The 27,645-nt window shown below is 42.2% G+C and overlaps 2 protein-coding genes across 2 annotated transcripts in view; both read left to right on the top strand.

Moving 5' to 3' along the window:
* The first annotated feature begins 2,924 nt into the window (after window positions 1-2,924).
* On the top strand, window positions 2,925-6,738 carry LOC117561196 (C-C chemokine receptor type 1-like). Its single transcript, XM_034238496.1, has 3 exons — window positions 2,925-2,985; window positions 3,248-3,432; window positions 4,452-6,738. Exons 2-3 carry the CDS (start codon window positions 3,248-3,250, stop codon window positions 5,305-5,307), a joined length of 1,041 nt encoding a protein of 346 aa, XP_034094387.1. The 5' UTR covers window positions 2,925-2,985; the 3' UTR covers window positions 5,308-6,738.
* LOC117561198 (C-C chemokine receptor type 8-like) overlaps window positions 6,427-27,645 on the top strand; it is a 31,612-nt gene continuing 10,393 nt past the window's right edge. The window contains exons 1-2 of the mRNA XM_034238498.1: window positions 6,427-6,500; window positions 19,723-20,246. Coding sequence (XP_034094389.1) covers window positions 6,427-6,500; window positions 19,723-20,246 — 598 coding nt within the window. The remainder of the gene's footprint in view (window positions 6,501-19,722; window positions 20,247-27,645) is intronic.

Below are 27,645 nucleotides of genomic sequence, written 5' to 3'. Positions count from 1 at the left end.
AATAAATGTCATACTCTTGGGAGAGAATCCTTGTCTTAAGCCTTTTTGTTGACTGCCAACTGTATCGTGTTTCTTTAAATTGAATCTGTGGAGTTTTTGCTGTTTGATCAATTTGAGTTAAAGGGCAAATTTGATCAGTAGAACAGCTAAACTTTAGGCCGTGTGCGCGGCCGCGGTTACAGATGCATACAACATGATTGACTCTCATAATAAATCCTGTGGTTTTTAAGTCTGTGCCCTACTTTTACTATTTCCCGATATTTGTATAATTTACATGGTTATGGTCTGTTTAACTGCAGCTAACAATTGTCAGATCAACGTCATATTGTTTTACCTGAATGATTGCCATGAAGCACAACTGGACAAGTGCTTTGTCCAGAAAATCACCGGTGAAGAGCCCTTCATCCTTGAGTTCTCCCAGTTGCTGGATCCAGTATTGAACCCCTTCCTTTCTCATCACTCCCCACCAGCTCTCTATTCTCTGATTTGCGGTGCTAGCTCCTGTTATATAACTCCTTTCTCCTGCTCTGTCATCTTCATCGTTTCGCCGTAAAAACTGTTGGATGTCTCGTAGCAGAACATTCTCTGTGCCCATGTCAGTGCGTAAAAGCCTTGGGTAACCTCCGACATCCTCTATTGCTTCGACAAAGTAGCTTCCAATTACTTTTGGGTCGCTGTTGGTGAAAGCTGCTTTTAGCCAGATAATCCGACGGGAATATCCGTCAATGCATCCATTAATGCATATTCCATAGGGCTTGAGTTTGTCATAGCCATCTACGTGCCATATGAAATTAGGCCCTTGTGAAAAATACTTTCTCCGGCTGAGACGTCTTTTCAGGCGAGCTTGAGAGTTGACTGGGTCGAGCAGAGAAAGAAGGATCCTCACGTCTTCTTTCCGGATGCGGATACCTCGCTCCAAAAGCTTTGCATACATCCAGCGATATCCATGAAGTTGTCCAGGGCCTCCCAATTGACCAACTATATAGTCGATAGCAACTTCCAAATCAGCATATTTCCGACGATTTAATCCACACGCTCTCAATATTCTCCTTAATGTACTTTTACTAACAATTATCCCTTGCAAAGCAAGTGTTGTCAGGATGTCTTGATAACTCATCCCAAGTCCAAAGTAAAGCTTAATTAAAGCGTCTCTATCCATAGCTACAACCATTGACAAGTGCGTGGTGGCTCGAATGAATGACGTGCACTGCCAGAATTCTGTAATGTAACGCTTTTAACGAGTTAATAAAGCGTGGCCTCGTTGTATTTAAAACGTGGGCCACGCTTTATTAACTCGTGCGCACGCTTTAGTAACTCGTGCGCACGCTTTATTAAGTCGTGCGCACGCTTTAGTAACTCGTGCGCACGCTTTAGTAACTCGTGCGCACGCTTTAGTATCTCGTGCGAACGAGATACTAAAGCGTGCGCACGAGTTACTAAAGCGTGTGCACGAGAAAGTAAAACGTGGCCACGTTTTATTTATTTTTCTCTCTATGAACCCTCCAGGGCTCCGTAGAATTGTTACCATGATGTGCAAAATAAATCTGGGGAACATGGGACCATGGTTAAATAGAAATGACTGTTCGGTAAATAAATGGGGCTGACATTATTTTATTGTTTCTTGTCAACATCTGATAAGACCCATCTCAATATAAATGTATTATTTTATCAAGAATGTATTTTTGAAAACACCTCACAAATGACTTCCTAGAGTCATTTGCTTTGCTTTTTTTTCAAGATGCCTGTCAGTAACTAATAATCTTGTATTGGAGAGCAGCAGGCAGGGCAGGGAATTCAAAAAGTGTTGAGAGAAGGACCGATAACATTGACTATGTGAAAAATACCAAATACCAGCCTTTTCCTGTTGGAAAAGCGTAATTTTCAGTAGTCAGTGAGGTATCAACATGCGCTTGCTTGAGTTATTCCACCATTTGCAATATAATGTTCACCCTGAGCACAGTGTACTGTAGGAATGGAGGAGAAATGCTGTTTGTCCAAATCCCCTGACAGAGATCTGAGCAGGGTTTAAAGAGTGATCATTGATCTGCTTTCTCCCTCATTTAGTACTGTTAACGTGCCTTTCGAACGACGTTTATTACTCAAATCCCTCTTCGGCTCAGTTCATGCATCTGAACTCACTGAACCTGCTATACACACTCAAACACATGTGTCCACTGGCTCGTGATATCAGTGTGTTCTTAAGGAACCTGTAATGTTCATATTACTCTGTCAAAAACATCTTAAGAGGGTTATCACCAAAAATGTTAAGAATGTTTTTGGAGAACGTTATCCTACCTTTCAGAAGAACATTCTGGGAACCTCACAGTTGTATACTGTATAACGTAGGCAATTTGCAGTAGCATGTAGTGTGCAGTACATCATTATGCAATGTTGAGAACAGCACAATACTGAAAGATATTGCAACTTTTAAACATACGTGATGAGTTTGTAACATTTTTGAGATTCTGGCGGGTTGAGACCATCAGTCATGAGATACCTGTTGTTATTTTGATATCTTTACTGTGCAGGTGAATTCAGACTAAGTTATAAAGTAGGCAATTTGCAGTATATGCTAATTGAGTGTGTAGTGTGCAGTATATCATTATGCAATTTTGAGAACAGCACAATACTGAAATATATTGCAACTTTCAAACATAAGTGATGAGTTTGTATTTGATTTCTGCAGTACTTTGTTTCTTTGTGGCATTACAGTTAGTAGACACATGTGACTTTACTGTCATAATAACATGTGATGTGCACTCTGTGTGAGCACAGCTGTAGAGTACCAACTGAACAGTCCAGGGAGGAGACTTGGATCTTTTGGTAAAACAGCTGTGCTTTAGCCAATCCCTCCGCTTCACATACACTGACACACACTTATTTGGTACTTCCTTCCCCTAACTGGCTGACTTATTATGAAGTGACTTGAACTCACTGTGAGTCAGACAGCTCTGCCCTTGGGAGTCAGACAACAAGCAAAACACGGTAAGTCAGCTTAATTAAGCATGACATTCATTCTCACAAAGATCTGCTTTAATTTCCTACTTCTCTTTGTAGGTAATTATTTGAAGGCAATGTTTTCTAGCACTTCTTATTTGCATGCCTTGTTGAAGCTCACTAGCAGCATTTAATTCCCTTGTATACCTCAAAGCATTTCTAAAGAAGTTATTATTTTATCATTTAAAAGCCTTGCTAACTCTACCATCTGTGAATATTATGTTTAAGGCTGCATTTGTGTTTCTTGCAGATGTTCACATCAACACCTGAGACACAAATGGAAACTACAACCTATGATTATGATTACGGTTCCTTAACGTACCCAGAACCCATCAGCACTATCGACTCTCTGGGGTCTCAGCTCTCTATCCTGTACTACTTTATGTTCCTTTTCAGTCTCTTTGGAAATGGGCTGGTCCTGGTCATCATCTATCAGTGAGTGTTTTTTTAAGCAGTTAGACGTTGTTTAATAGTTTAATTAATTGAGTGATTTACCTTCTTAAAAAATAAGCATACAGACACAATTTATGATATTAACATTGGATTAAATGCTGCATTGTTTTCTGTTAATATTGTATTTGGAGGCAGCATGTAAATACAATGAATAGTTAATTGTGAAAAAAATGCAGACTCTACAAAAAGTGGTATTTGGTTTCATGAAAATCTTAAGAACTAAATGAAATTTAAACTGTATTTAATTAACTTAAAAACAATACTTTGCCTGCATCTTGAATTTTTGTTCGTGCTGCATTGGGCTTTTTTTGTTTATATATTTTGCATTTTTAATTCATTTTGTATTGCATTCTATATACTTTTTTTTTGTAAAGGCTCTATTTCAGAAATATATTTTGACTACCCTCACTTGTTATTAAAAAGGATTGAAGAAAATACCATGTAAAATAAAATGCAAACAGTATACAGAATCATAAATTCTGTCAACTTTATCATCCAGAATTTAAAGAGACATTTTAAAAGAAACAAATATTTCTGATGGTCATGGAAACATTGAAATATGTGTCTATCATGCATAATACCATCAAGAGTTAAAGAGGGCTAAGTCAGATGCATGCTGACACGGTGAACTCTCAAATATTTTCAAGTATAGGCAAGATTAACATTATCTTCCATCAACACCATTGTTATTCTTTGGTCAAAATCCACTGAAGCCTGGCTTCCATTTCAGATCTTAAATTTACAGTGTTTACAATGTTCTATCGGGAAACATGAGTCAGTTATGTAATGATAATCCACACTTATAATACCCTTCAAGTTAGATCTTACCCTGCAAAAGCTAATTTCGCCCAAATGAAGATTGAGTGAGCAGTGTGTTGGTTTTTTGTAACTGTGGCATACAAATATCATCAATGTCAGTGTGGACCATCAGTGTCAACAATGCTTGTTTGACCAATAAAAAATGTTTTTTCTCTCCATCTGTTGAAATGACTATCTGCTAGGTTTGAGAAGCTGACCACAGTGACCAACATCTTGCTTCTGAACATGGTGGTGTCCTCCCTGATCTTCATGAGCAGCCTTCCCTTCGAGGCACTCTACAACCAGCTCTCCAAATGGATCTTCGGGGATGTCATGTGCAGGATTGTTGGTAGCGTCTACTATCTGGGCTTCTACAGTTCAGTCCTCTTTCTTACTCTTTTGACCTTTGACCGACACCTTGCAGTTGTGTATTCCCTGAACGCGGCACGAGTGAGGAATCAAAGATATGCCGTCATCTCATGTGCTGCAATTTGGGTGATCAGCAGCTTGGCGTGCATCAGGCCGATGATTCTCTACAAAACTTTCAAATATATGAACACAACTCTCTGTCAGCAGTTCCCTTTGGATGTAGATTCTCTTAATATGGAGATGTTGAGAACATCTGGATTTTACATCCAGCTTTTGCTTTTCTTGATCTTTCCTCTGTCTGTTATTATCTATTGCTACGTTAGGATTGCTATCTCCGTCATTTCGACCAAGATAATTACCAAGTTCAAAACTGTCAGGTTGATATTTTTCATTGTCCTGTTTTTCTTTTCTTGCTGGACTCCATACAACATTGTATGGTTGATGTATGATCAAGCCGACGCCGACGGTGAGACCGCGGATATCATATATAGTTATCTTGAAATCACACGTACTATTGCCTACTTTTACTTTTGCATCAGTCCTATCTTTTACACATTTGTTGGGAAAAAGTTTCAGAACCATTTCAAACAGCTGCTGGTGAGACGTTTTCCTGGGTTGAAGAGGCATGTTTCTGTCAGTCTACACAGCAGAAGCAATGTGTCTACAAAAAGTACGCGAAACGAGGTTTAGGAATGGCAAAGCCTTTTGTTTCTCAAGACCAGCAAATTATTTTTAAAACATTTACTGTTATTGATCTATATTTGTATTTTGGTTATTAATTGAACTATATTCACTGTTCTCAAACCGTTGAAATTGATTTGTACAGTTGTGGTCAATGGCCCGTTTAAATAGAAGCTCTTGTTACCTATGTATTTGCTAATAATGGCAAAAATACAAAAAAAGTCAATGTAGCTTAGTTGAGCTACAGAGAAAAAAAAAAAAAAAACATCAGGCCCATCCTCCCACAACAAAAATGTCTCACCACCCCCTCCTTACTTCTGCTCTACTGCCCTACAAATGTATCAAAAGTTGAGATGGATTTATAGTTCTGTCATACCTTAGATAATTTTATCATCTAAAATGTAATACACATTGTGGCTATGGCTATGCAGAAATACCCCGTGGATAACTCTTATTGGTCAACTTGGTCAATTTCTGTTTTCTCCTACAAGTCTCCATTTCCAGTACAGATTATTGATAGTGAAGAGAACATTGAATACATTCAACAATGACCATATATGTAATGGTATGTTTCCATGTAGTCTTTAGTGTCAAGTCAAAAGCTGCCTGGTAGTATATTTGTAATGATTATGTCCATATTTCAATCTTATGTTTATTTTTATCTTCTATTAACTCGACATGCCGTGTTTGGAGGAAGATAAATGCTGACTATAGCCCCAAGAACACCATCCCCACCGTCAAGCATGGAGGTGGAAACATTATGCTTTGGAGGGGTTTCTCTGCTAAGGGCACAGGACAACTTCCCTGCATCAAGGAGAGGATGTACCATGTACCATGTACCGTAAAATCTTGGTTGATAACCTCCTTCCCTCAGCCAGGACACTGAAAATGGGTCATGGATGGGTCTTCCATCAGGACAATGACCCTTAACATACGGCCAAGGCAACACAGGAGTGGCTAAAGAAAAAGCAAATGTAGGTAATGGAGTAGCCTAGCCAGTCTCCAGACTTTAATCCCATAGAAAATCTGTGGAGGGAGCTCAAGCTTCGAGACGCCAAGCATCAGCCTCAAAACCTTCAGGATTTGGAGAGGATCTTCAGAGAGGAGAGGACCAAAATACTTCCTGAGATGTGCACAAACCTGGTCACCAACTACAAGAAGCGTCTGACCTCTGTACTGTCCAAGAAGGGTTTATCCATCAAGTACTAACACATGTTTTGCAAGGGGATCAAATATTTATTTCCCACAGTTAAATGCAAATAAATGTTTATCTTGTATTTAATGTACATTTCTGGATTTTCTTTTTGATATTCTTACTCTCACTGTTAAAATAAACCTACCATTACAATTATAGACTGCTAATTAATTTTTAAGTGGGCAAACTTACAACATCTGTTAAGGGTCAAATACTCATTTCCTGCACTGTATGTTGCATAATGTCATGATGGGTGTAATAAGGGTTATTCAATAAATTATTACTATTCTGCTGAAGTAGCATGTGTGGGAGGTTTATCATCAGTGACATCATCTGTGGTAAACAAATGTCTTCCTCTTTATTTGGAAAAACACAAGATTGCACACCAGACGCCATACAATTCAAACATTTCCATTACATTACATAAACACAATATGTAGAATAGAGTAATCAATAAGGACTGTATATAAAAAGTCAGTTCACTGATGTTACGCATCAAGCTTGGAATTATTGTCGTCTGCATAAGAAGTGACTAAAGAGATTCTTAAGACAGGAAGAAACATTCTGAACGCGTACAAAGAAATTCGCTCCAGTTGATCAATCGTTTTATCATTTATTTCAAAAACAGACTTTACAATCTCAAAGGCGCACCATAAAGAGTATTCTACTTTATTTTACTCTGGTGCCGTTTCGCTTTGAATTCAATTTTCAGACTGGATGTTGTTCCTTGGTGAAGATACAAAAAAGTATACATCACTAAATGCAAGATATTATAAAGAAGATAAGGGCAAGCTGTTAACGTTAATTTATATGTATAAATAGATGTTCAGGCGAGGAAGATATAATTTAGATTCCCAAGATGTAGCCAGTTTATAAAAAATAGCACATGTTTGGAAATATCTTGCAACATTTTTGAGATTCTGGCGGGTTGAGACCATCAGTCATGAGATACCTGTTGCTATTTTGATATCTTTACCGTGCAGGTGAATTCAGACTAAGTTATAAAGTAGGCAATTTGCAGTATATGCTAATTGAGTGTGTAGTGTGCATTATATCATTATGCAATTTTGAGAACAGCACAATACTGAAATATATTGCAACTTTCAAACATAAGTGATGAGTTTGTATTTGATTTCTGCAGTACTTTGTTTCTTTGTGGCATTACAGTTAGTAGACACATGTGACTTTACTGTCATAATTACATGTGATGTGCACTCTGTGTGAGCACAGCTTTAGAGTACCAACTGAACAGTCCAGGGAGGAGACTTGGATCTTTTGGTAAAACAGCTGAGCTTTAGCCAATCCCTCCCCTTCACATACAGTGTGCATCTAGACCGGGTGACGACACTACACACACACACTGTAAGTTATATTCTTGTTTAATTAGACTTCTCGGTTTCATTTATTCTACTCTGTATAATTGTTCTGTAGTTATTGTAGCTAAAACGGCACTTTTGAGAGATTTTAAATCTCAGATCTGCTCAAGTGAACCTGTTACACAGGTCTCAGCAGGGGCACTCAACCCTGCATTACAATATAGGCAGGGCCACTCTGCTGTCGCCCATCAGCTATAGAGAGGTAACTAATTAGAGGGGCGTGGCCCCACAGCTGTGAGAACTCAGCAATCAGGCGTCCATTTTAGGTAGCTATTTCCTGGAGCGTCAGCTTCAGCGTCAGACAGCCGAAGACATTGGAGTCCCGTGGGAGTAAGACTGACAAAGACATTGGAGTCCTGCGGGAGTCACGAGGGTGGCAAAGAGGAGGCAACTCCTACTCTGATTGAGCTAATTACCGCTGGTGTCTTATTTTATTTTCTTTAGTTTTCTAGCCCCTCATGCTATAATCATGTGTATTTTCTCCATTCCTGTTCATGTGTCTTCTCGCAATTATCACTGGCCCTGTGTATCTCCTAATCGCTATAACCGGCCTGCTCTCGTCTATCCCACATGCTCCACTGAGATCCAACATCTAGTTTCAGGTGGCCTGTGGAACTGCCAGTCAGCTGTTCCTAAGGCTGACTTCATCTCTGGCTATGCCTCCCTGCAGACCCTGGATTTCCTTGCTCTCACTGAGACCTGGATTACTCCATTCAACACATCCACCCCAGCAGCTCTCTCCACAGCATATTCCTTCTCCCATACACCCAGACCCACTGGCAGAGGAGGTGGCACTGGTCTCCTGCTCTCTCCCAAATGGAGCTTTTCCCTCTTCAAGCTACCTAACTTCACTCCTTCCACCTTTGAATTCCATGCCGTCACAGTAACCCATCCTATACAATTAACCATTGTTGTTCTCTACCGTCCACCAGGCGCCTTGGGGGACTTCTTGGAGGAATTAGATAATCTCCTCTCACACATCCCTGAAACTGGCCCTCCCGCTGTACTTCTCGGAGACTTCAACCTCCAGACAGGGAAGATAGACGAACTAACATCTCTGTTAACCGCCTTTGCTTTCTCGCTGTCTCCGTCCCCACCAACTCATAAAGTTGGCAATGTCCTTGATCTCATATTCTCAAGGAACTGCACTACTTCTAACCTCTGTGTAAACCCGCTCCACACATCCGATCACTTCTTCATTTCATTCTCTCTACCCCTTTCCAAACATAACAAACTAATCTCTTCTCATCCTGCACCTGTCCTCCGTAACCTTCGTTCCCTCTCCCCCTCTACCTTTGCCTCATCGGTGCTCTCAGCCCTCCCTTCCTCTGACTCGTTCCAACTCCTGCCTCCAAACTCTGCTGCAGAAACTCTCCTCTCTACTCTCTCATCCTCTCTGGACTCTCTATGTCCTCTCACATCTCGGCAGGCTCGTCAGTCCCCTCCTGCTCCCTGGCTAAATGACGCACTGCATGCTAATAGAACCGTCCTTAGGGCAGCAGAGCGGAAACGGTGGAAATCCAAACACCATGATGACCTCCTAACCTATCAGGCTCTCCTCTCCTCTTTCTCTGCTTCGATCTCTCAGGCAAAAAGCACTTTCTTTCAAGATAAGATCCAATCTTCCTATTCCAATCCCAAAAAACTATTTTCCATCTTCTCCACCCTCTTGGACCCTCACAAAGCCCCTACCCCCTCCTCACTTCTGTCAAGCGACTTTGTTAACCACTTTGAAAAAAAGGTTGATGATATTCGCTCTTCTTTTTCTGACTCACCTTTACTCACCAGACCCTCCTTCCACCAACACACTAACCTCCTTTTCCCCTCTCTCTCCAAGTGAGGTTCTTACCCTCATTACCTCTGCCCGCCCTACCACCTGTCCTCTGGACCCTATCCCTTCAAACCTCCTTCAGACTATCGCTCCAGATATTCTACCGTTTCTCTCCCATTTCATCAACACTTCTCTAACTTCTGGTCACTTTCCAAACAGTCTCAAGGAGGCTAGAGTAAACCCTCTCCTAAAGAAACCCACTCTCAACCCGTCTGATGTTATAAACTACAGGCCTGTCTCTCTACTCCCGTTTCTGTCTAAAACACTTGAACGCGCTGTCTTTAAACAACTCTCCTGTTATCTCCATCAGAACAACCTTCTGGATCCGCCCCAGTCTGGTTTCAAGGCAGGTCACTCCACAGAAACTGCTCTCATTGCTGTCACTGAGGAACTGCACACTGCCAAAGCAGCATCCCTCTCCTCTGTCATCATCCTGTTGGACCTGTCTGCTGCATTCAACACGGTGAACCATCAGATCCTCCTTCACACTCTCCAAGAACTTGGAGTTTCAGGCTCTGCACTTTCCCTCTTCACCTCATACCTCAAAGACCGTACCTACAGGGTAACTTGGAAAGGGTCCGAGTCCGACCCTTGTCAATTAACTACAGGGGTCCATCAGGGCTCTGTTCTTGGTCCCCTCCTCTTCTCCCTGTACAAAAACTCGCTCGGATCAGTCATTAGCCCGCATGGTTTTTCATACCACTGCTACGCTGACGACACCCATTTAATTCTGTCCTTTCCCCGCTCAGAGACCCAGGTCGTCGCACGCATCTCTGCTTGTCTAGCTGACATCTCTCATTGGATGTCTGCTCATCACCTCAAGCTCAACCTTGACAAGACTGAACTGCTTTTTCTTCCGGGAAAAGATTGTCCCACTCTTGACCTGACAATCAACATCGGCACCTCTGTTGTTTCCCCGACTCAGACTGCAAGGAATCTGGGTGTGATCCTAGATAACAACCTGTCCTTCACTGCAAACATCGCTGCTACAACCCGTTGCTGCAGATACACGCTTTACAACATCAGGAAGATACGTCCCCAGCTGACCCAGAAAGCCACGCAGGTTCTGGTCCAGGCTCTCGTCACCTCACGCCTAGACTACTGCAACTCCCTCCTGGCTGGTCTACCTTCATGTGCCATCCAGGCGCGCCGGATTCATTTTAGAAGTGGGGGGGGCAAAAAAAGTGCGTGTGTATGGCCCAATCCCAAACCACGCCCTACACCTACACACTCCCCTCTCTCCGGCAGAAACAGGAAATGCCGTAACTGTATGTAACAACGGTTTCAAATCAGCATCTCTTTGACAAAAAATGTAAATTAATAACTCAAATAAAACTCCAAACATCTTTAATAGTGTTACTTTTTTGTAAAGCTCTTTTAGTTTTAAACCTGATGTTTATAAGCTTCTTAGTTTTTGCAACAGTCTGTAAATATACCCAACTTTATAATAAAATGCACACATTTACCTTTTTCTAGACTAAACACAGGTATGATCCTAAGTTAAAAACATATGAGGTTATCATGAGGTTGTTAACATCGCAATTTATCACTATCGTTTAGTGGGTTTGCAAATAATTAACCACTCTCTGTTTTTGTACCATTCTGCGTTGAAGTACCTTCTCTTTGCTCAAATAATCTACTAGCGGTCTCCTTTTTTCCGATAGTTAGCTGTACAGCTTTACCCGCCTCAATGTCCCGACAACAAACCTCCATGCAGTCGGAACCAGCTTGTTTCGGTTCAACGACGGGGGCGGTGGGGGCGGCGGCGGTTTTGACAGTTTCTGCGGCCGCAGAGGTGCTGCTTTTGGGTTCATCTGGCTTCGCTGTTTCTATGATTGATGAAGGTCCAGGCTCCGGAGATGTGGATGTCAGGGATGTGACCTTCCAGTTGTTACATTTAAGTTTAGATTGACTGTATTTAGTTTTCTTCTGCCCTGGTTCTTCTGACATGTTTGCAAGTGTATATATTCTTTCTATAGGTTAACGGCTGACACACACAGAACAACGTAACAAATGAAGTAAACAACGTAACAAATAAACAAATCTAAGCTTTTTTATTGGTTGTAATTTACATGGATACATTTGAATGGTGTGACAATGTCCTATTTGATTGGGTTAAAATGTACATATTCTTCCTGTTATGTCTGCCTGCTTTATTTTACCTAATGCAAAGTGACCTGCTCCATCGAAATCAGTCGCATTGACCCGAAGACACATTTTGATTTCTAGCTTTCTGATGATATCAGGATTGTTTTTGTACTCCAAATATTAAGCAAAATATGTCACATTATATAATGACTGTTACAGAGTCATCATTTTGAGAAAAAGGCCTTTAAAGTTTTCTCTTCTCTGGAATCCATAATTTCTCATCATCAATCATCATGATTGATTATTAGCGGAGCAAATGATCAAAATACTACGGAGGGAAGATATTTTCGTTTGGATTACTGCACTCACGAGAAACACCGGCTGTTGTTATGCCTGCTGTGACGTTAAGCTACTCCGTTCTCCGCTTGTAATTATGCCGAAGCTTCAAAGTTGTATTTATCATCTGAATTTGCCGAAACAAGTTTAATATTCTGAAAGCCAAGACTTTGTTTATTTGAAATCAGATAAAAACAAACTGTAACGGACCCTTCCGTGTTATCTATGATTACTATACACCTTACATTCATAATTTCAGCGGGAGGGAGGGGGGGCGGCGCTGAGGAACAGCAGAGTGGCGAGAGCTGTCATCTTCCCTTTACAAGCTTCAAACATGCCTGTAGCTAGTGAGATTGAATATAACAATCACAAATAACAGAATATACACAGCTAGATCAGATCACGTTTTAGATGCGACTTTAGAGTAATAGGGAATTATTGAAACGGGATTTGTACAGTTTTCCACGGCACAGTTTCATGGAAACACATCAGCTTTTGGACAACAGTCAATATGGATTCAGGAAAGATAGATCAACATCTATGGCACTAATGGAATTAAGTGAGGAAATAGCAAACTGCATGGACAATAAAAAACAAGCAGTGGGAATATTTATAGACTTACAAAAATAATTTGACACTATAGATCACAATATTTTACTGATAAAACTGGAACGGTATGGCATCTGGGTGAGAGATTATTTAAGCAACAGACAACAATTTGTTGAAATTGGTGAACATAAATCAGAATACATGAACATAACTTGTGGAGTACCTCAGGGGTCCGTGTTGGGTCCAAAGCTGTTCATAATATACATTAACGACATTTGCAGAGTATCAAATATATTGAAATGTATTTTATTTGCAGATGACACTAATATTTTTTGTTCCGGTGACAATTTGAAAGAGCTAATGGAAGTGATAACAGCAGAAATGATTAAAGTAAAACATTGGTTTGACACAAACAAATTATCATTAAATATAAGCAAAACAAAGATTATGTTATTTGGAAAACATAAAACAAATCCACAGATACAATTAATACTAGATAACATACACATAGAAAGAGTATATGAAATTAAGTTCCTTGGTGTGGTTTTAGACCACAAAATCAGCTGGAAACCTCATATCACTCAAACCCAGCAAAACTGGCTAAAACTATCGCAATATTGGGAAAAGCCAGATACATTCTGGACTATAACTCATTGCATACTCTATATAACACAATAATATTGTCATATCTGATTTACTGTGTGGAGATTTGGGGAAACACGTACAAAACCAACCTACAGCCGTTATGCACATTACAGAAAAGGGCTATAAGAGTTATCAATAATGTTGGATATCTTGAACACACTAATGTATTATTTTTGAAGTCACACATATTGAAGTTCATTGATCTGGTTAAATTTAAAACGGCAAAAATCATGTACAGAGCAAGACATAATCTACTTCCTAGGAAATTAAAAATTGTTCATAGACAGAGAGGGTGGGTATAATTTGAGAGGAAATCTACATTTTAAACAACTCAAGGTCATAACAACTCTGAGAAGTATGAGCATAACAATCTGTGGGGTGATTTTATGGAATGGTTTGGAGCAGGAGTTAAAAGAAAGCACAAGCATAATTCAGTTTAAAAGGATGTACAGAAACACTTTTTTGGAAAAATATGAGAATGAAGAAAGGTGATTGAAGATGAGAAATTATTGTATATGTATGTATAAATGTAAATCTAAGTAGGAATAACTTGCATAATGATTTAAAGGACAATCATTGATCAAGTAAGGGGTGGGAATTAATAAGCATTTGCTTCCTCCTACTCCCTTTCGGACACATATGATTTATTATTATTATTATTAATATGAAGACTTTTTTAGTTTTTTTTGTTGAATATACAAATATTACCATGAATGTGGATAAATACTGTATTATAACAATACGGTATTCTGTTTTTCACATTTGTTATTTTTTATTTGTTATTTTTTAATATGTTCGAAATAAAGACTGGAAAAAAAAAAATTCTGCTGCTGCGAAAATGTGGGGCAGGGTTGAAAAGTGGGGGGGCCAATGGCCCCCTGGCCCCCCCGCTTCCTGCGCCCTTGGTGCCATCCGACCTCTGCAGCTCATCCAGAATGCAGCGGCTCGTCTGGTCTTCAACCTTCCTAAATTTTCCCACACCACTCCGCTCCTCCGCTCCCTTCACTGGCTTCCGGTAACTGCTAGAATCCACTTCAAGACACTGGTACTTGCATACCATGCTGCGAATGGATCTGGCCCTTCCTTTCATTTAATTTCAAACCTTTATTTATACAGATAAATCCCATTGAGATCATTGATCTCTTTTTCAAGGGAGACCTGCTCATGTAGTTCCACATGAAACATAAAAACATAAATAGAACAACAAAAGGACATCATACAGCATCATTTACATAATTATCCACATAAACAGGTACCAATAGCTTCCGATTGAGTAGCATCCAACCGAACTTTAAAAACATTTAGTGGCACCAGATTGTTCAGTTTCCATTTAATTTGCAGACTATTCCAAGACAGAGGAGCTGCGCATCTAAAAGCTCTCTTCCCTAAGACAGTCCTAGCAGTTGGCACATTTAATAAAACCACAGCATTCGATCTCAGGCAGTAGCCACTTACAATTTTCCGTGAGATCAGGGAGCAGATATAAGATGGAAGTTTCCCTAACATGGCTTTGTATATAAAAATGTACCAGTGACTGAGCCTCCGTACAGTTAGTGAAAGCAAACCAGCCCTTGCATATAGGGTACAGTGATGGGTTAATGCTTTACAGTTTGTCACAAATCTCAGTGCACTGTGATACGCAGCATCTCTCTTGACCAGGCAATTGGCAGGTGCATTCATATACATCAAATCACCATAGTCCAGCACAGGTAAAAAGGTCACAGTGACTAGCCTTTTCCTGGCCTCAAGCGAGAAACAGGACTTGTTCCTGTAGAATAAACCTAGCCTAACCCTCAGCTTTTTAAGCAGGTTATTGACATGAAGTTTAAAAGTGAGACAATCATCAAGCCAGATACCAAGGTATTTGTAACAGGTAACCACTTCAAGTTGTATTCCTTGCGTAGTTACAATATCTAAAACAGGCTCTGGTGTCTTTTTAGCTTTAGAAAAGAGCATTACCTTGGTTTTCTCAACATTTAAAAGAAGCTTTAGTTCAGAGAGCTGAGTCTGGATAATGTTAAAAACAGCCTGTAATTTAACACCAGCCACCTTAATGGAGGGACCTGCACAGTACATCACGGTATCATCCGCATACAAATGTAAAGTAGCTTTATCCACATTTTCACCTAAACTGTTGATGTAGATGGAGAATAAAAGTGGACCTAAAACAGAACCTTGGGGAACACCATTTGCAATGTTCAACCACTCAGAAGACAGCCCATCAAAATGAACACATTGGGACCTTTCAGAGAGGTAGTTTACAAACCACCCCACTGCATGGCTGGACATGCCTATACTGGCTAGCCTCTGCTTTAAAATGTGATGATCGACGGTGTCAAACGCTTTTGAAAGGTCAATAAATAGAGCTGCACAACTCTGCTTATTATCTAAAATACTCGCCACAACATTCACCACTTTCATTGTGGCAGTGATGGTGCTATGTTGCCTGACTGATGTTTAGACAGGATGTCATTTGTACATAAAAACACCTTTACCTGTTCACTCACTAAGCGTTCAAGAACCTTAGCCAGAACTGACAACTTAGAGATTGGCCTATAGTTATTTAATATGGTGGCCTCCCCTCCTTTTAGCAAAGGCAGGACATACGCTGACTTCCACAATTTTGGAATTGTGTTAGTGCTGAGGGAGAGGTTAAAAAGAGTAGTGAGAGGTGGAGCAATAAAATCTGCAGCTATCTTTAAAAAGAAAGGTTCTACGTTGTCCGGGCCAGCCGGTTTCTTAGGATCTAACTTGGTTAAAGCTTCACGAACAACATCAACAGTAAAAGGGGTAAAACTAAAAGGGTTTTCCAACACACGTTTTTCAGAGTCACATACTGGGGTGTTCACAGAAGCAGAGTTAGTGACAGAATCAAATAGAGAACCACAGGACACAAAATGCTCATTAAAGCAATTTAGCATAGTAGCCCTGTCCGATATAGAGCCAGATGCTGTGGTAATGCACGGAGGTAGCTCATTACGGATATCGCCGGTGGATAACGATTTAATGGCTTTCCAACATTTTCCAGGATTATTCAGATTCTTTGTGGTTACTGACAGATAGTACTTTGATTTAGCACTTTTGATTTGCGATGTGAAGCTATTCCTTAGCTGCCTAAAACGCAGCCATTCTACCTCTGAACCTGATTCCTAGCCTTGCCCAGGCTTTGTTTCTCTCATGAAGGAGACTGGACAGATTAGCAGAAACCAAGGATTGTCTCGTCCCTTTACTCTAAATGTACGCAGGGGTGCATGTCTATCAATGATCTCCATAAAACCAAGATAAAAATAAGACCATGCGGTTTCTACATCAGCACACAGATCGATTTTACCCCAATCAAAATCAAACAGATCATGAACAAAACCCTGCTCCACAAAATGTTTTTTGTCTCTCTTAATGATAATGCGAGGTTTAACCTTTTGTACCTTAGTGTCCCTAATTGTGGCTACAACACAGTGATCACTCAGATCATTTGCAAATACTCCCACAGATGAATATTTATGGGGAACATTAGTTAAAATGAGATCAATTAGGGAGGATTTATTAGGGGACTTAATGTTAGGGCGAGTAGGACTGTCCACAATCTGAGTAACATTTAAAGAGATACAAAGGTTTTTAAAATCCTCTGACACTGCAGTTAACCAGTCCCAGTTAAAATCTCCAAGTAGCACTAATTCCTTGTAGTCTAGTTGTGATAAAATATGTGCTAGTGAAGACAAGGAGTCTTTGACAGCTGAGGGGGGTCTGTAACAACTCACTACCATGACCTGTTGACCCTTTGCCACTTCTATATTTATGGCTAAAAATTCAAATTGCTTACTGATCGATTTGGAAACTAATGTGGTTACACTGAACTTGTTCTTAACATAAATGGCAACGCCACCACCTTTATTAGGCCGGTCGGTACGATACACATTAAAACCATTTAAGTTAATGTCAGAGGCCAAAATAGATTTGTTTAGCCATGTTTCTGATAAAACAATGACGTCAGCGTCAGTTGAGCTCGCCCAGATACGGACACAATCTAGTTTACCTAACAGACTGCGCACATTCAAGTGGATGAAACCCAACCCAGACCTAGCTTTAAAATCAGCAGGAGTAGCGATCTGAATACTACTACTGGGCAGACCAGGGTTAGGTTGTACATTTCCTGACAGTAATAACAACAAAAAAAACAGGCATCTTTTCCTCTTAAACGACACACATACATTGTCATCTAATTTAGAAACACCGGAAAAGTCTGCGAGAGTGTGATTTGAGCTTAAGAAGCAGTCCTGAAGAACCATCATCGCAGGAAAACAAAAAAGACAAACATATTTTGTCGAGCAGATTGTCTGTGACAAGGCAACCGGTAATTGTTTGAGCAACACATCCAAACCTTTGCAGGGGATGCCCACAGCGGGTGGCAGAACAGACCTGAATCCAGTAGACTTCTCAGAATGACTAGAGATCTTCTCATAGTCCAAAACAGTTAACAGGCACAGCAGAATCCCGATATGGGCCATTTTCCCAGACCAGCACACAGTATCCGCGATGTTCCTGGAGCAAAATCAGCACAGCAGCAAAGGACAGGCGAAAACAGCAGCATGGAAGCACTCCGGTCACTCCGTGGTATCCCCGGGGTGAAAGCAGGCCTCTGCAACAGCAGAACCAGGACAGGTGGAAAGCAGGCCCCAGCGGTGGTAAAATCCTCCTCCGTACAGCAGCACACGCCCGGTGAAAGCAGGCCAAGCCCGAAGCGTGGATCCACTACGTCTCTCCGCAACGACTCCGGGGTAAAAACCTCTCCAGTACAGCCGTATTCTACAGGTGGGAGCAGGCCTCCGTAGATCGCAGATCGCAGTCAGCAACAGGTGGAGCCGCTCCGTCTGTTCGCGACGAGCAGGCCTCCGTAAATCGCAGATCGCATGCAGCAACAGGTGGAGCCGCTCCGTCTCTTCGCGACGTCTCCGGAGGAAAAACACCTCAGTACAGCCGTACTCGACAGGTGGGAATAGGCCTCGGCAGATCGCAGACAACTAAAACTACTACTTGTATAAGCAGGGATGGCTAAAAGTTTGTAAGCAGGAGAGCTAGATGCTAACAGATGCCAGATGCTAACAGGTAGTGCGAGCCTGTAGAAATTACATCCAGGACATGGTTAAACTGTATACCCCAGCGCGTGCACTACGCTCTGCATCAGCCAAACGACTTGCTGCACCCTCGCTGCGAGGGGGACACAAGTTCCCATCAGCAAAAATACGTGGGTTTGCTATCCTGGCTCCAAAATGGTGGAATGAGCTCCCCATTGACATCAGGACAGCAGAAAGCCTGCACATCTTTGGACCAACAAAAACTCTTGGGAGCCTAAATGAAACCCTGAGAACATAAGTCACTTAAAATGTTTCGTCACAAAAAGATGGTGGATTGGTTTTGCTTTTTTAGGCAGTTAGACGTTGTTTAATAGTTTAATTAATTGAGTGATTTACCTTCTTAACAATTAAGCATACAGACACAATTTATGATATGAACAATGGATTATATGCTGCATTGTTTTCTGTTAATATTGTATTTGGAGGCAGCATGTAACTACAATGAATAGTTATTTGTGAAAAAAATGCAGACCGTACAAAAAGTGGTATTTGGTTTCATGAAAATCTTAAGAACAAAATGATATTTAAACTATATTTAATTCACTTAAAAACAATACTTTGCCTGCATCTTGAATTGTTGTTCGTGCTGCATTGGGCTTTTTTTGTTTTTATATTCTGCATTTTTAATTCATTTTGTATTGCATTCTATATACTTTTTTTTGGAAAGGCTCTATTTCAGAAATATATTTTGACTACCCTCACTTGTTAGTAAAAGGATTAAAAGAAATACCGTGTAAAATAACATTAAAACAGTATACAGAATCATCAATTCTGTCAACTTTATCAGCCAGAATTTAAAGAGACATTTTAAAAGAAACAAATATTTCTGATGGTCATGGAAACATTGAAATATGTGTCTATCATGCAGAATACCATCAAGAGTTAAAGAGGGCTAAGTCAGATGCATGCTGACACGGTGAACTCTCAAATCTTTTCAAGTATAGGCAAGATTAACATTATCTTCCATCAACACCATTGTTATTCTTTGGTCAAAATTTCAGATCTTAAATTTACAGTGTTTACAATGTTCTATCGGGAAACATGAGTCAGTTATGTAATGATAATCCACACTTATAATACCCTTCAAGTTAGATCTTACCCTGCAAAAGCTAATTTAGCCCAAATGAAGATTGAGTGAGCAGTGTGTTGGTTTTTTGTAACTGTGGCATAAAAACATCATCAATGTCAGTGTGGACCATCAGTGTCAACAATGCTTGTTTGACCAATAAAAAATGTTTTTTCTCTCCATCTGTTGAAATGACTATCTGCTAGATTTGAGAAGCTGACCACAGTGACCAACATCTTGCTTCTGAACATGGTGGTGTCCTCCCTGATCTTCATGAGCAGCCTTCCCTTCGAGGCACTCGACAACCAGCTCTCCGAATGGATCTTCGGGGATGTCATGTGCAGGATTGTTGGTAGCGTCTACTATCTGGGCTTCTACAGTTCAGTCCTCTTACTTACTCTTTTGACCTTTGACCGACACCTTGCAGTTGTGTATTCCCTGAACGCGGCACGAGTGAGGAATCAAAGATATGCCGTCATCTCATGTGCTGCAATTTGGGTGATCAGCAGCTTGGCGTGCATCAGGCCGATGATTCTTTACAAAACTTTCAAATATATGAACACAACTCTCTGTCAGCAGTTCCCTTTGGATGTAGATTCTCTTAATATGGAGATGTTGAGAACATCTGGATTTTACATCCAGCTTTTGCTTTTCTGGATCTTTCCTCTGTCTGTTATTATCTATTGCTACGTTAGGATTGCTATCTCCGTCATTTCGTGGTGGTGCTGCTGTAACCTGTGTGTTTGTTGTAATCAGCAGTGATGGGACCCACCTGTGGCACTTGATTCCAGGATATAAGAGGGCTGCAGAACAGGCTCTCGCTCTCTCTCAGCTGCCCTGCTTGGTGCAGCAGGACACCGCTCCTCTGTTCTGTTTTATTGTTGTTGTAACCACTGTGTTGGATAAATAAATGATTGTTTTGGGCAACTCCGGTGTGGAACTGTTGTCCTTATATTACAAGCAGAGCCAGCTTGTAATATATGGGGGATCGTGTTACTGCACAAGCTGGAAATGAAGCTTAGCGCAAGTTCAAGAAGGAAGACCATACCCCTGGTGTTACACGTCACTGCAAGCTCTTCTCCCATTAAGTAATCAGGGGCGGTACTCCCCAGCTAGCAATCATTGCACCTGCTAAACCCTTTAAATCTGCTCTTCCCTCTCTGTCAGTTGTCATTTCAGGTGTCAACGCACAAGTGTACGCGTCACGGTGTTCATGGTTAAGCCAAGCAGCAGCAGGGCTTTGTCCCAGCTGAGGGCTTCGTTCCAGCTCCAGGCATTTATTCATCAGCTCCGCAGTATCGCGGATTAAGCTACAGGCGGCGTTCCCCAGTCGGGTAGCGGGTCAGCCGGCCGTTCCGCAAGCCCGGACGCGGGAGGAAAAGACAAGGAAATCGGGCTCCATGGAAGTTCCTCCGGCCTAATGGGAATGGCTACTTCACGCAAACAACTGACGTACGCTTCAGTCTCTTGAGAAGGCATCACTGGCATCAGGGCCGCCTAATGCGGCGCTTCACGCGGAACGGGTCCTCATCACATGCGGAGTTTTACCCATTCTGGCTTCAACTACAACCCCTCCTGCAGGCAGGCAGGGCTTAAGCTATCCCATTGAAGCTATTCCTCCTGCGCTCACTTCAACAGGCGTCAGGGTAACGTTGGCAAAGGCAGTTGCAACAAATTCACGAGATGTTTCGTATATTGTTACGACATTTGGGTCATGCAGAGTGAGATCGCTACCCTTACGAGAGGGGTGTGGCGTGTGCATGTGTGCATGGGCATGGTATGAGCGAGCGGGATACATGTTTTCTAGAAATAAACGAGGCAGCAGAAAAAAAAGGAAGGTCTGTGATCTTGCGAAATCTATCTTGCGAAACAGGAGAGCTAAATAATGCAACGACCTCCCAAGAAGAGCTCGCCTCTCTCCAGTCTTTCCGATAAAATGAGTTATTGAACCAGAAGCGTGTTGCTTCTTCCCTGGGAGAGGACAGAGTGTCACCCCCCCCCTCGTTTCCTCGACTACGGTCTGGGAGCCGACAGGAAGTTCAACACTATGCATTGCTACCTCTAGTCAGGGTTAAGGTGAGCTTCAGGCAGTGTTGGGGGTAACGTGCTACAGTATGGAGTTTCAGTAACGTATTACTTGCATTACTAATGCAGTCGGGTAATTACTCATTACAATGCTCAGTAACTAAACGCAGGTTCAAGCTTCAACACAGCGTTTCCTGAAATGAATGGCGTTTCGTAGCGCTTCTTTTCCTCAATGATCAAGTCGCTGCACATTATCCTGTTTATGACCACATACTAAATAAATTAGGAATTCACTCCCAATATTAATTTAATGATTATTGACTAAATGATCGGTTTTCTCTTTTTCTTCTCCACTAAGAATATTCCGTTTCTTGGTGCACCAACGGCTAGATCTGCGACAACAACATCTCCTTGGCAGCAAGGCAAGTTTATTTATATAGCACTTTCAATACAAGGCAATTCAAATTGCTTTAAAAAATGAAAGACATTAAGAAATGGCATTTAAAATCAGTCATTTAAAAGGAAGCTAATAAAATAAACATTAAAAGAAAAAGTACATGGATCAAAGTACAGTGCATGTAAGATATGAATAGTTCAATTAAAAGCAGCGACAAAAGAAAAGTCTTCAGCCTGGATGTAAAAGTAGTCAGAGTTGCAGCGACTAAGGGTGCAACAACTAATCGACTAATCGATCAAATCGATTACCAAATTAGTTTCAACTAATTCAGTCGTCGATTCATTGTGACGTCAGCAGTGTGTTTACGTGCGTAAGCTCCAACGTTATTGGTCTTTTTATCAGTACCGGAGACATTTATAAATATATGTCATGTTTATTGCTACAAAAAAAAAAAAAAAAAAAACATTATATCGCAGTCTAGTGTCACAACTCGTTCTAATATGCAAAGGACAAACAAATGCGCCTATGATGTATTTTCGATCAGATGAGATCTCTCTCCCCCATCGCGAGGGGACGGGGCAGTTTACACACACAGCTGCTACATGCAGCGGAGCACACTGCGGAGGTGGCGGAGAGAACGCGCTCCGAGGCGTGGTTAACTTCACCCGCTTCGACGTGGAGAATGCTCGTTGCCAAAGTGCAATAAGAGTTTATCATGTAAGGGCGTAACACGAGCACTTTGTCTAAACATTTAGCAAAAGTGCTCCACATCCAGACGGAGGAATGCACCAGGTTCCACTGTCTTTCTAGCAGCTCCGTAGCTCCATTCACGAGTAACGTTCCCACGTCAGATGTTATGTATGCTAGCAGCAACACACAGAGTAACTACATTATACAAACTCGGTTAATGATTAGAGGTAACTGAGTATTTATTAGTTTCAATTTCAGCTTTTCTGTTTACAGCCTGTCGACAGATTATTTAATACAATTCGGTAAATGCTCAGGTGACAATCTCGATGACAAGGTCAATGTTCCCCCCTTTCTACGCACGGAGATAATGTAATCTAATAGCGTGCAGGCCAAGGCTGGCTCTTCAAAGCAGATATTACGACGAGCTTTAATGTTCCCATCATCGTTCAGCGGAACTCTTCAGCCTTAAGTCAAGTAGGAGAAACTATGCGTGCACCGGCTATTCGGGTAATAATATTAATAGCGTCTCTCCCCAGTTCAAATCACCCACTGCTCAGGGAGATCTCCTAATGCGTTGCCTTCACGCATCTAGCGTTCAAATACAACATTACTAAACTACAACTCCGCTCAACTGGGAAAAGAGAAGAAGAAACAGAAGAGACTCCTCCAGGAGCACAGCGTTCCTAATCATGAGGAACTACAGGCCCAGTCTCACACCGGAGTTCCTAGCCATCACATCAAGCTCATGGTATTATCGTTCCTCTAACCAACTGCGTGCATCCACATAAACGTCTTCAACGACAGTTGCTCTTCCTCACCGAGCAACCGTACTTTGCATGCGGATTCTTCGGCACGCATCATCTCCCGTTTCCTGGACGTGGCATCCGCCGGCCTCACGACGACCGTGTTTTCCCCGACTTAAGGACGTGCACTGCACATCCTCCGTTTTGGGGGGGATATCTGCATGAGATCATTCAGATTTCCACTATTTCTACACATTTTTATCACACTTGCTGGATCTAACACTAGCGTCCCTCCATCATCCTCACTTGAGATGATAGACAGTCTTAATCACTCAATCAGCTCATCAGCATCTATGACTCATCCCGGCACACTTAACGCTAATTAAGATATACTATATCATGGGTCATGTCTCAGTATTTAACCAAGTGTACGTCTTTTCTGCGTGCATCCGGCACTTCATTCATATTCTCGGGTTCATGCTCACTTGGCTCGTGGTAAACCAGGTTACGATATTCATGCATCACCGTACTCAAGCTAACAGCTCTCGGGCATTATATCGTCTACATCTCCCTCTTCACCGGACATCGGCTCGTGCCGCCAATCAAGATCTCTTCAGTTTACCTATGGTAAATATGCATATAACTGGTGGTGGCGTCTAATAGCATATCAGGGCTTTCGTTCAGACAGGTGCAGCCATTCAAGGCATATCTCCCTCCTCCCTGCCAACTCGGACGGTGGTTCTCCTCCGCCTTCATATCCCACATTCGCCCGGACATCCGTGCGTGCTGGCCATCCAAGGTCCGAACACTAAACGGTATTTATACATACAACTGGTGGTGGTCTTAGCAAGTCAGCACATGTACGTGTCACCGTGTTCATGTTTAAACACTTCATATCGTCGTGACCTTCAGGTTCGCTCGTATTGAATCCTGCCGCGCAGGTTGCGGCCAGTGGGTCCGCATTATGTTTAAACCCTGCACGTGCAGGGCGAGTAGGCCAGTGTCATGTTTAACCCTGTGTGTACAGGTTGCGGCCTATGGGTCAGCATTTTGTTTAACCCTGCGTGTGCAGGTTGCGGCCTATGGGTCAGCATTTTGTTTAACCCTGTGTGTGCAGGTTGCGGCCTATGGGTCAGCATTTTGTTTAACCCTGCGTGTGCAGGTTGCGGCCTATGGGTCAGCATTTTGTTTAACCCTGCGTGTGCAGGTTGCGGCCTATGGGTCAGCATTTTGTTTAACCCTGTGTGTACAGGTTGCGGCCTATGGGTCAGCATTTTGTTTAACCCTGTGTGTACAGGTTGCGGCCTATGGGTCAGCTTTTGTTTAACCCTGTGTGTACAGGTTGCGGCCAGCGGGTCAGCGTCATGTTTAACCCTGCGCGTGCAGGTTGCGGCCGGTGGGTCAGCGTCATGTTTAACCCTGCGCGTGCAGGTTGCGGCCTGTGGGTCAGCATCGTCTAATCCAACATGCAGGCGCTAAGCATGGTTGGCGTTCACATTAACCCTACAGTTATTCCGACAATCTCATCATGTCCCGGTGTTATCTCATTTCATCCGCAGATCTCCTCAATCAGCCAGCAAGGTAAGAAATGCTTCACATCTCAGCACTTCTTACTTCTCTTCTCTTTGGGGGTTCATCGGAGCGGTTTTCCCCTCCTGAATGATATCCTACAAACCGGGGCCTAATCTCCAAACATCAGTTGATTCATTGTTGTAATCTGTCAATCATAATTTTCTATACCACGTGTCCGGTATTAAACATGTATTTCATACATTACGTCTCTCATGATTGAAATGAAGCTTAGCGCAAGTTCAAGAAGGAAGACCATACCCCTGGTGTTACACGTCACTGCAAGCTCTTCTCCCATTAAGTAATCAGGGGCGGTACTCCCCAGCTAGCAATCATTGCACCTGCTAAACCCTTTAAATCTGCTCTTCCCTCTCTGTCAGTTGTCATTTCAGGTGTCAACGCACAACCCGCCTCCACCCCTTCGCCTCCTGTCTCCTAATTCAGGGCCAAGCTAATCCTTCTTCCTCCAAACCAGACCGAACCATTATCACCACCACCAGTGTCTAGACCCCGGGGGGTTCATCGGAGCGGTTTTCCCCTCCTGAATGATATCCTACAAACCGGGGCCTAATCTCCAAACATCAGTTGATTCATTGTTGTAATCTGTCAATCATAATTTTCTATACCACGTGTCCGGTATTAAACATGTATTTCATACATCACGTCTCTCATGATTGAACTACCTTTGTCAGCTTCTTCGCAGGGTCAGCAAGCTTGCCCCTCACTGGCTTAGAGGACACCACTGGTGAAAGAGGCACATCAGGCCACACTCTGCCGCCAGCCAAATCATTTCCGAGGATGACTGCCACTCCCGGAACAGGCAAAGATGGCCGGACTCCCATGGCAACCTCACCCTGCCGTAAATCACAGGACAACACCAACCAATGCTTTGGAGCAGACAACAACTGCATCCCCATTCCCTTGAACAATACACCACTTCCAGTGTCCGTTACCGAGGAAAATGGAAGAACACCCTCAGTTATGTATGAATCGATAGCACCTGTGTCTCTCAGTATCTTAACAAGGAATTTTTTTTCACTTCCTTGCAAAGACACATAACCCTCTTGTATAAAAGGGGCATACCCTGGATCAATTTCATCTGCCAACTGGGAGGGGCGAGCTTTCACCTCTTGCAGGGCTGGTCCGTAGTTAGAAACTGCAGCAGCAACTGGTTGCGGGGTAGTATAGAGTTTAACCGCAGCTATAGCCTCATCCCTAGCAACCTTGTGGGGAAAAGCTGCAAGGGCAACAGGCCTGGGAAACTGAACATTTTGGAGTCCCTTGGTTTTTGCAAGTACTGGGCATTCCTTTTTCTGGTGTCCTTTACCCAAACAAAAGTAGCAAGTACTTAGATCTACTTTACATCTGGGGTCACCAGACCAGTTATTTCTGCTCCCCCAGTCAAATCTCTCCCCTGAATGAATCTTGTGTGTTAACGTGTATTCATCAGCTAACACCCCGGCGTCTGTTATATTTGTAACCTTATGCTCATTCAGGTACGTAGCAACACGTTCTGGAAGGATATCTTTGAATTGTTCAAGAAGGAACAATTCCCTCAAATCATTAAGATTTACTACTTCGGAGCCGTGACCCACCGATTAAATTTCATCGTCAGCTCCCGAACAAGTTCCACATAGGTCTGTCCTTCTGACTTCCTTAGCTTCCTGAACTGCTGACGGTAGGCCTCAGGCACCAGCTCATAAGTTTTTAGCACTGCAGTCTTTACCCTTAAGTAATCTTCACTGTCAGCCATACTTAATGCAGAAAATGCTTCTTGAGCCCTACCAGTTAACACACACTGTAACCGCAATGTTTTCTCTGAATCAGACCACTGTCGTCTTTGGCTAAGTCGCTCAAAAAGTCAAAAAAAAGAATCTATAGTCTTCTCCTCGAATTTCGGTAACAACATCATGTTATAAGCTACATCAAAAGTAGCTGGGGACACCCCAGAAGAAAGCTTACCCTCTTGGATGAGGTCCAACTTGTAACGCTCTTGTTGCAATTCAGCTTCCCGCACCACTGTAGTTAACCTTAAACGCTCCATCTCAGTTTCCTGTTCACGAGCACGTTCACTGTCTTGTTGGTACTGCAGCAGCATTATTTCCTTTCTCTGTTCAAATGTCATTTCACCAAAGTCAAACAAAGAAAAACCTGCACTTCTCTGATGCTCTGGATTTATAGCTGCCTTCGTCAACTCCTCCTCGGAGCCATCATCGACAGCCCCTGCTGGCAGAACTTCTTGCAGTATCAACAGGGCCTGTAACATAGTCACTATGGTGTCTTTACGACCCTGCTTTGGAACGTCTACCTCAAAATGCTCTGCAATTTTTAACAGTTGGTCTTTAGTACATTTCTCCAGTAGTTCCACACTGGGACACTTCACAAAATCTGTCAATGTAGCCATGATTCTGCAAACTCCCTGGAACCCGGTGCACAGACACCTAAAAATATATATATATTTGTTTTCACTCTGGAACACCTCTCCCCTAGCTAACTGCCTACCCAATACTAGCTATCTTGTCTCACCCTAGTCTTCATGCATGCCACGACAGGTGTTTTAAACACTTACCCAATGACCCGGTAAAGCCCCAGCGAAGCTGTTACTCACCAAGACAGCCACGGACGTGTACCCATGACAACAAAAATTCGAATCATGTTTATGCACAAAAATAACAAACCAACAAGCTCCCCTAAAGGAGATGTTG

This window comes from Gymnodraco acuticeps, unplaced genomic scaffold (assembly GCF_902827175.1).
Source record: "Gymnodraco acuticeps unplaced genomic scaffold, fGymAcu1.1, whole genome shotgun sequence".
NCBI classification, from domain to species: Eukaryota; Metazoa; Chordata; class Actinopteri; order Perciformes; family Bathydraconidae; genus Gymnodraco; species Gymnodraco acuticeps.
Note: the sequence above shows the minus strand (reverse complement) of the source record. Positions and strands in the feature narration are given on the sequence as shown.

Excerpts from the sequence above, each read along its gene's own strand:
- LOC117561196 (XM_034238496.1), top strand. The coding sequence starts at position 3,248 with ATGTTCACATCAACACCTGAGACACAAATGGAAACTACAACCTATGAT. Across the intron at positions 3,433-4,451 it reads GTCCTGGTCATCATCTATCA|GTTTGAGAAGCTGACCACAG; the intron begins GTGAGTGTTTTT and ends ACTATCTGCTAG.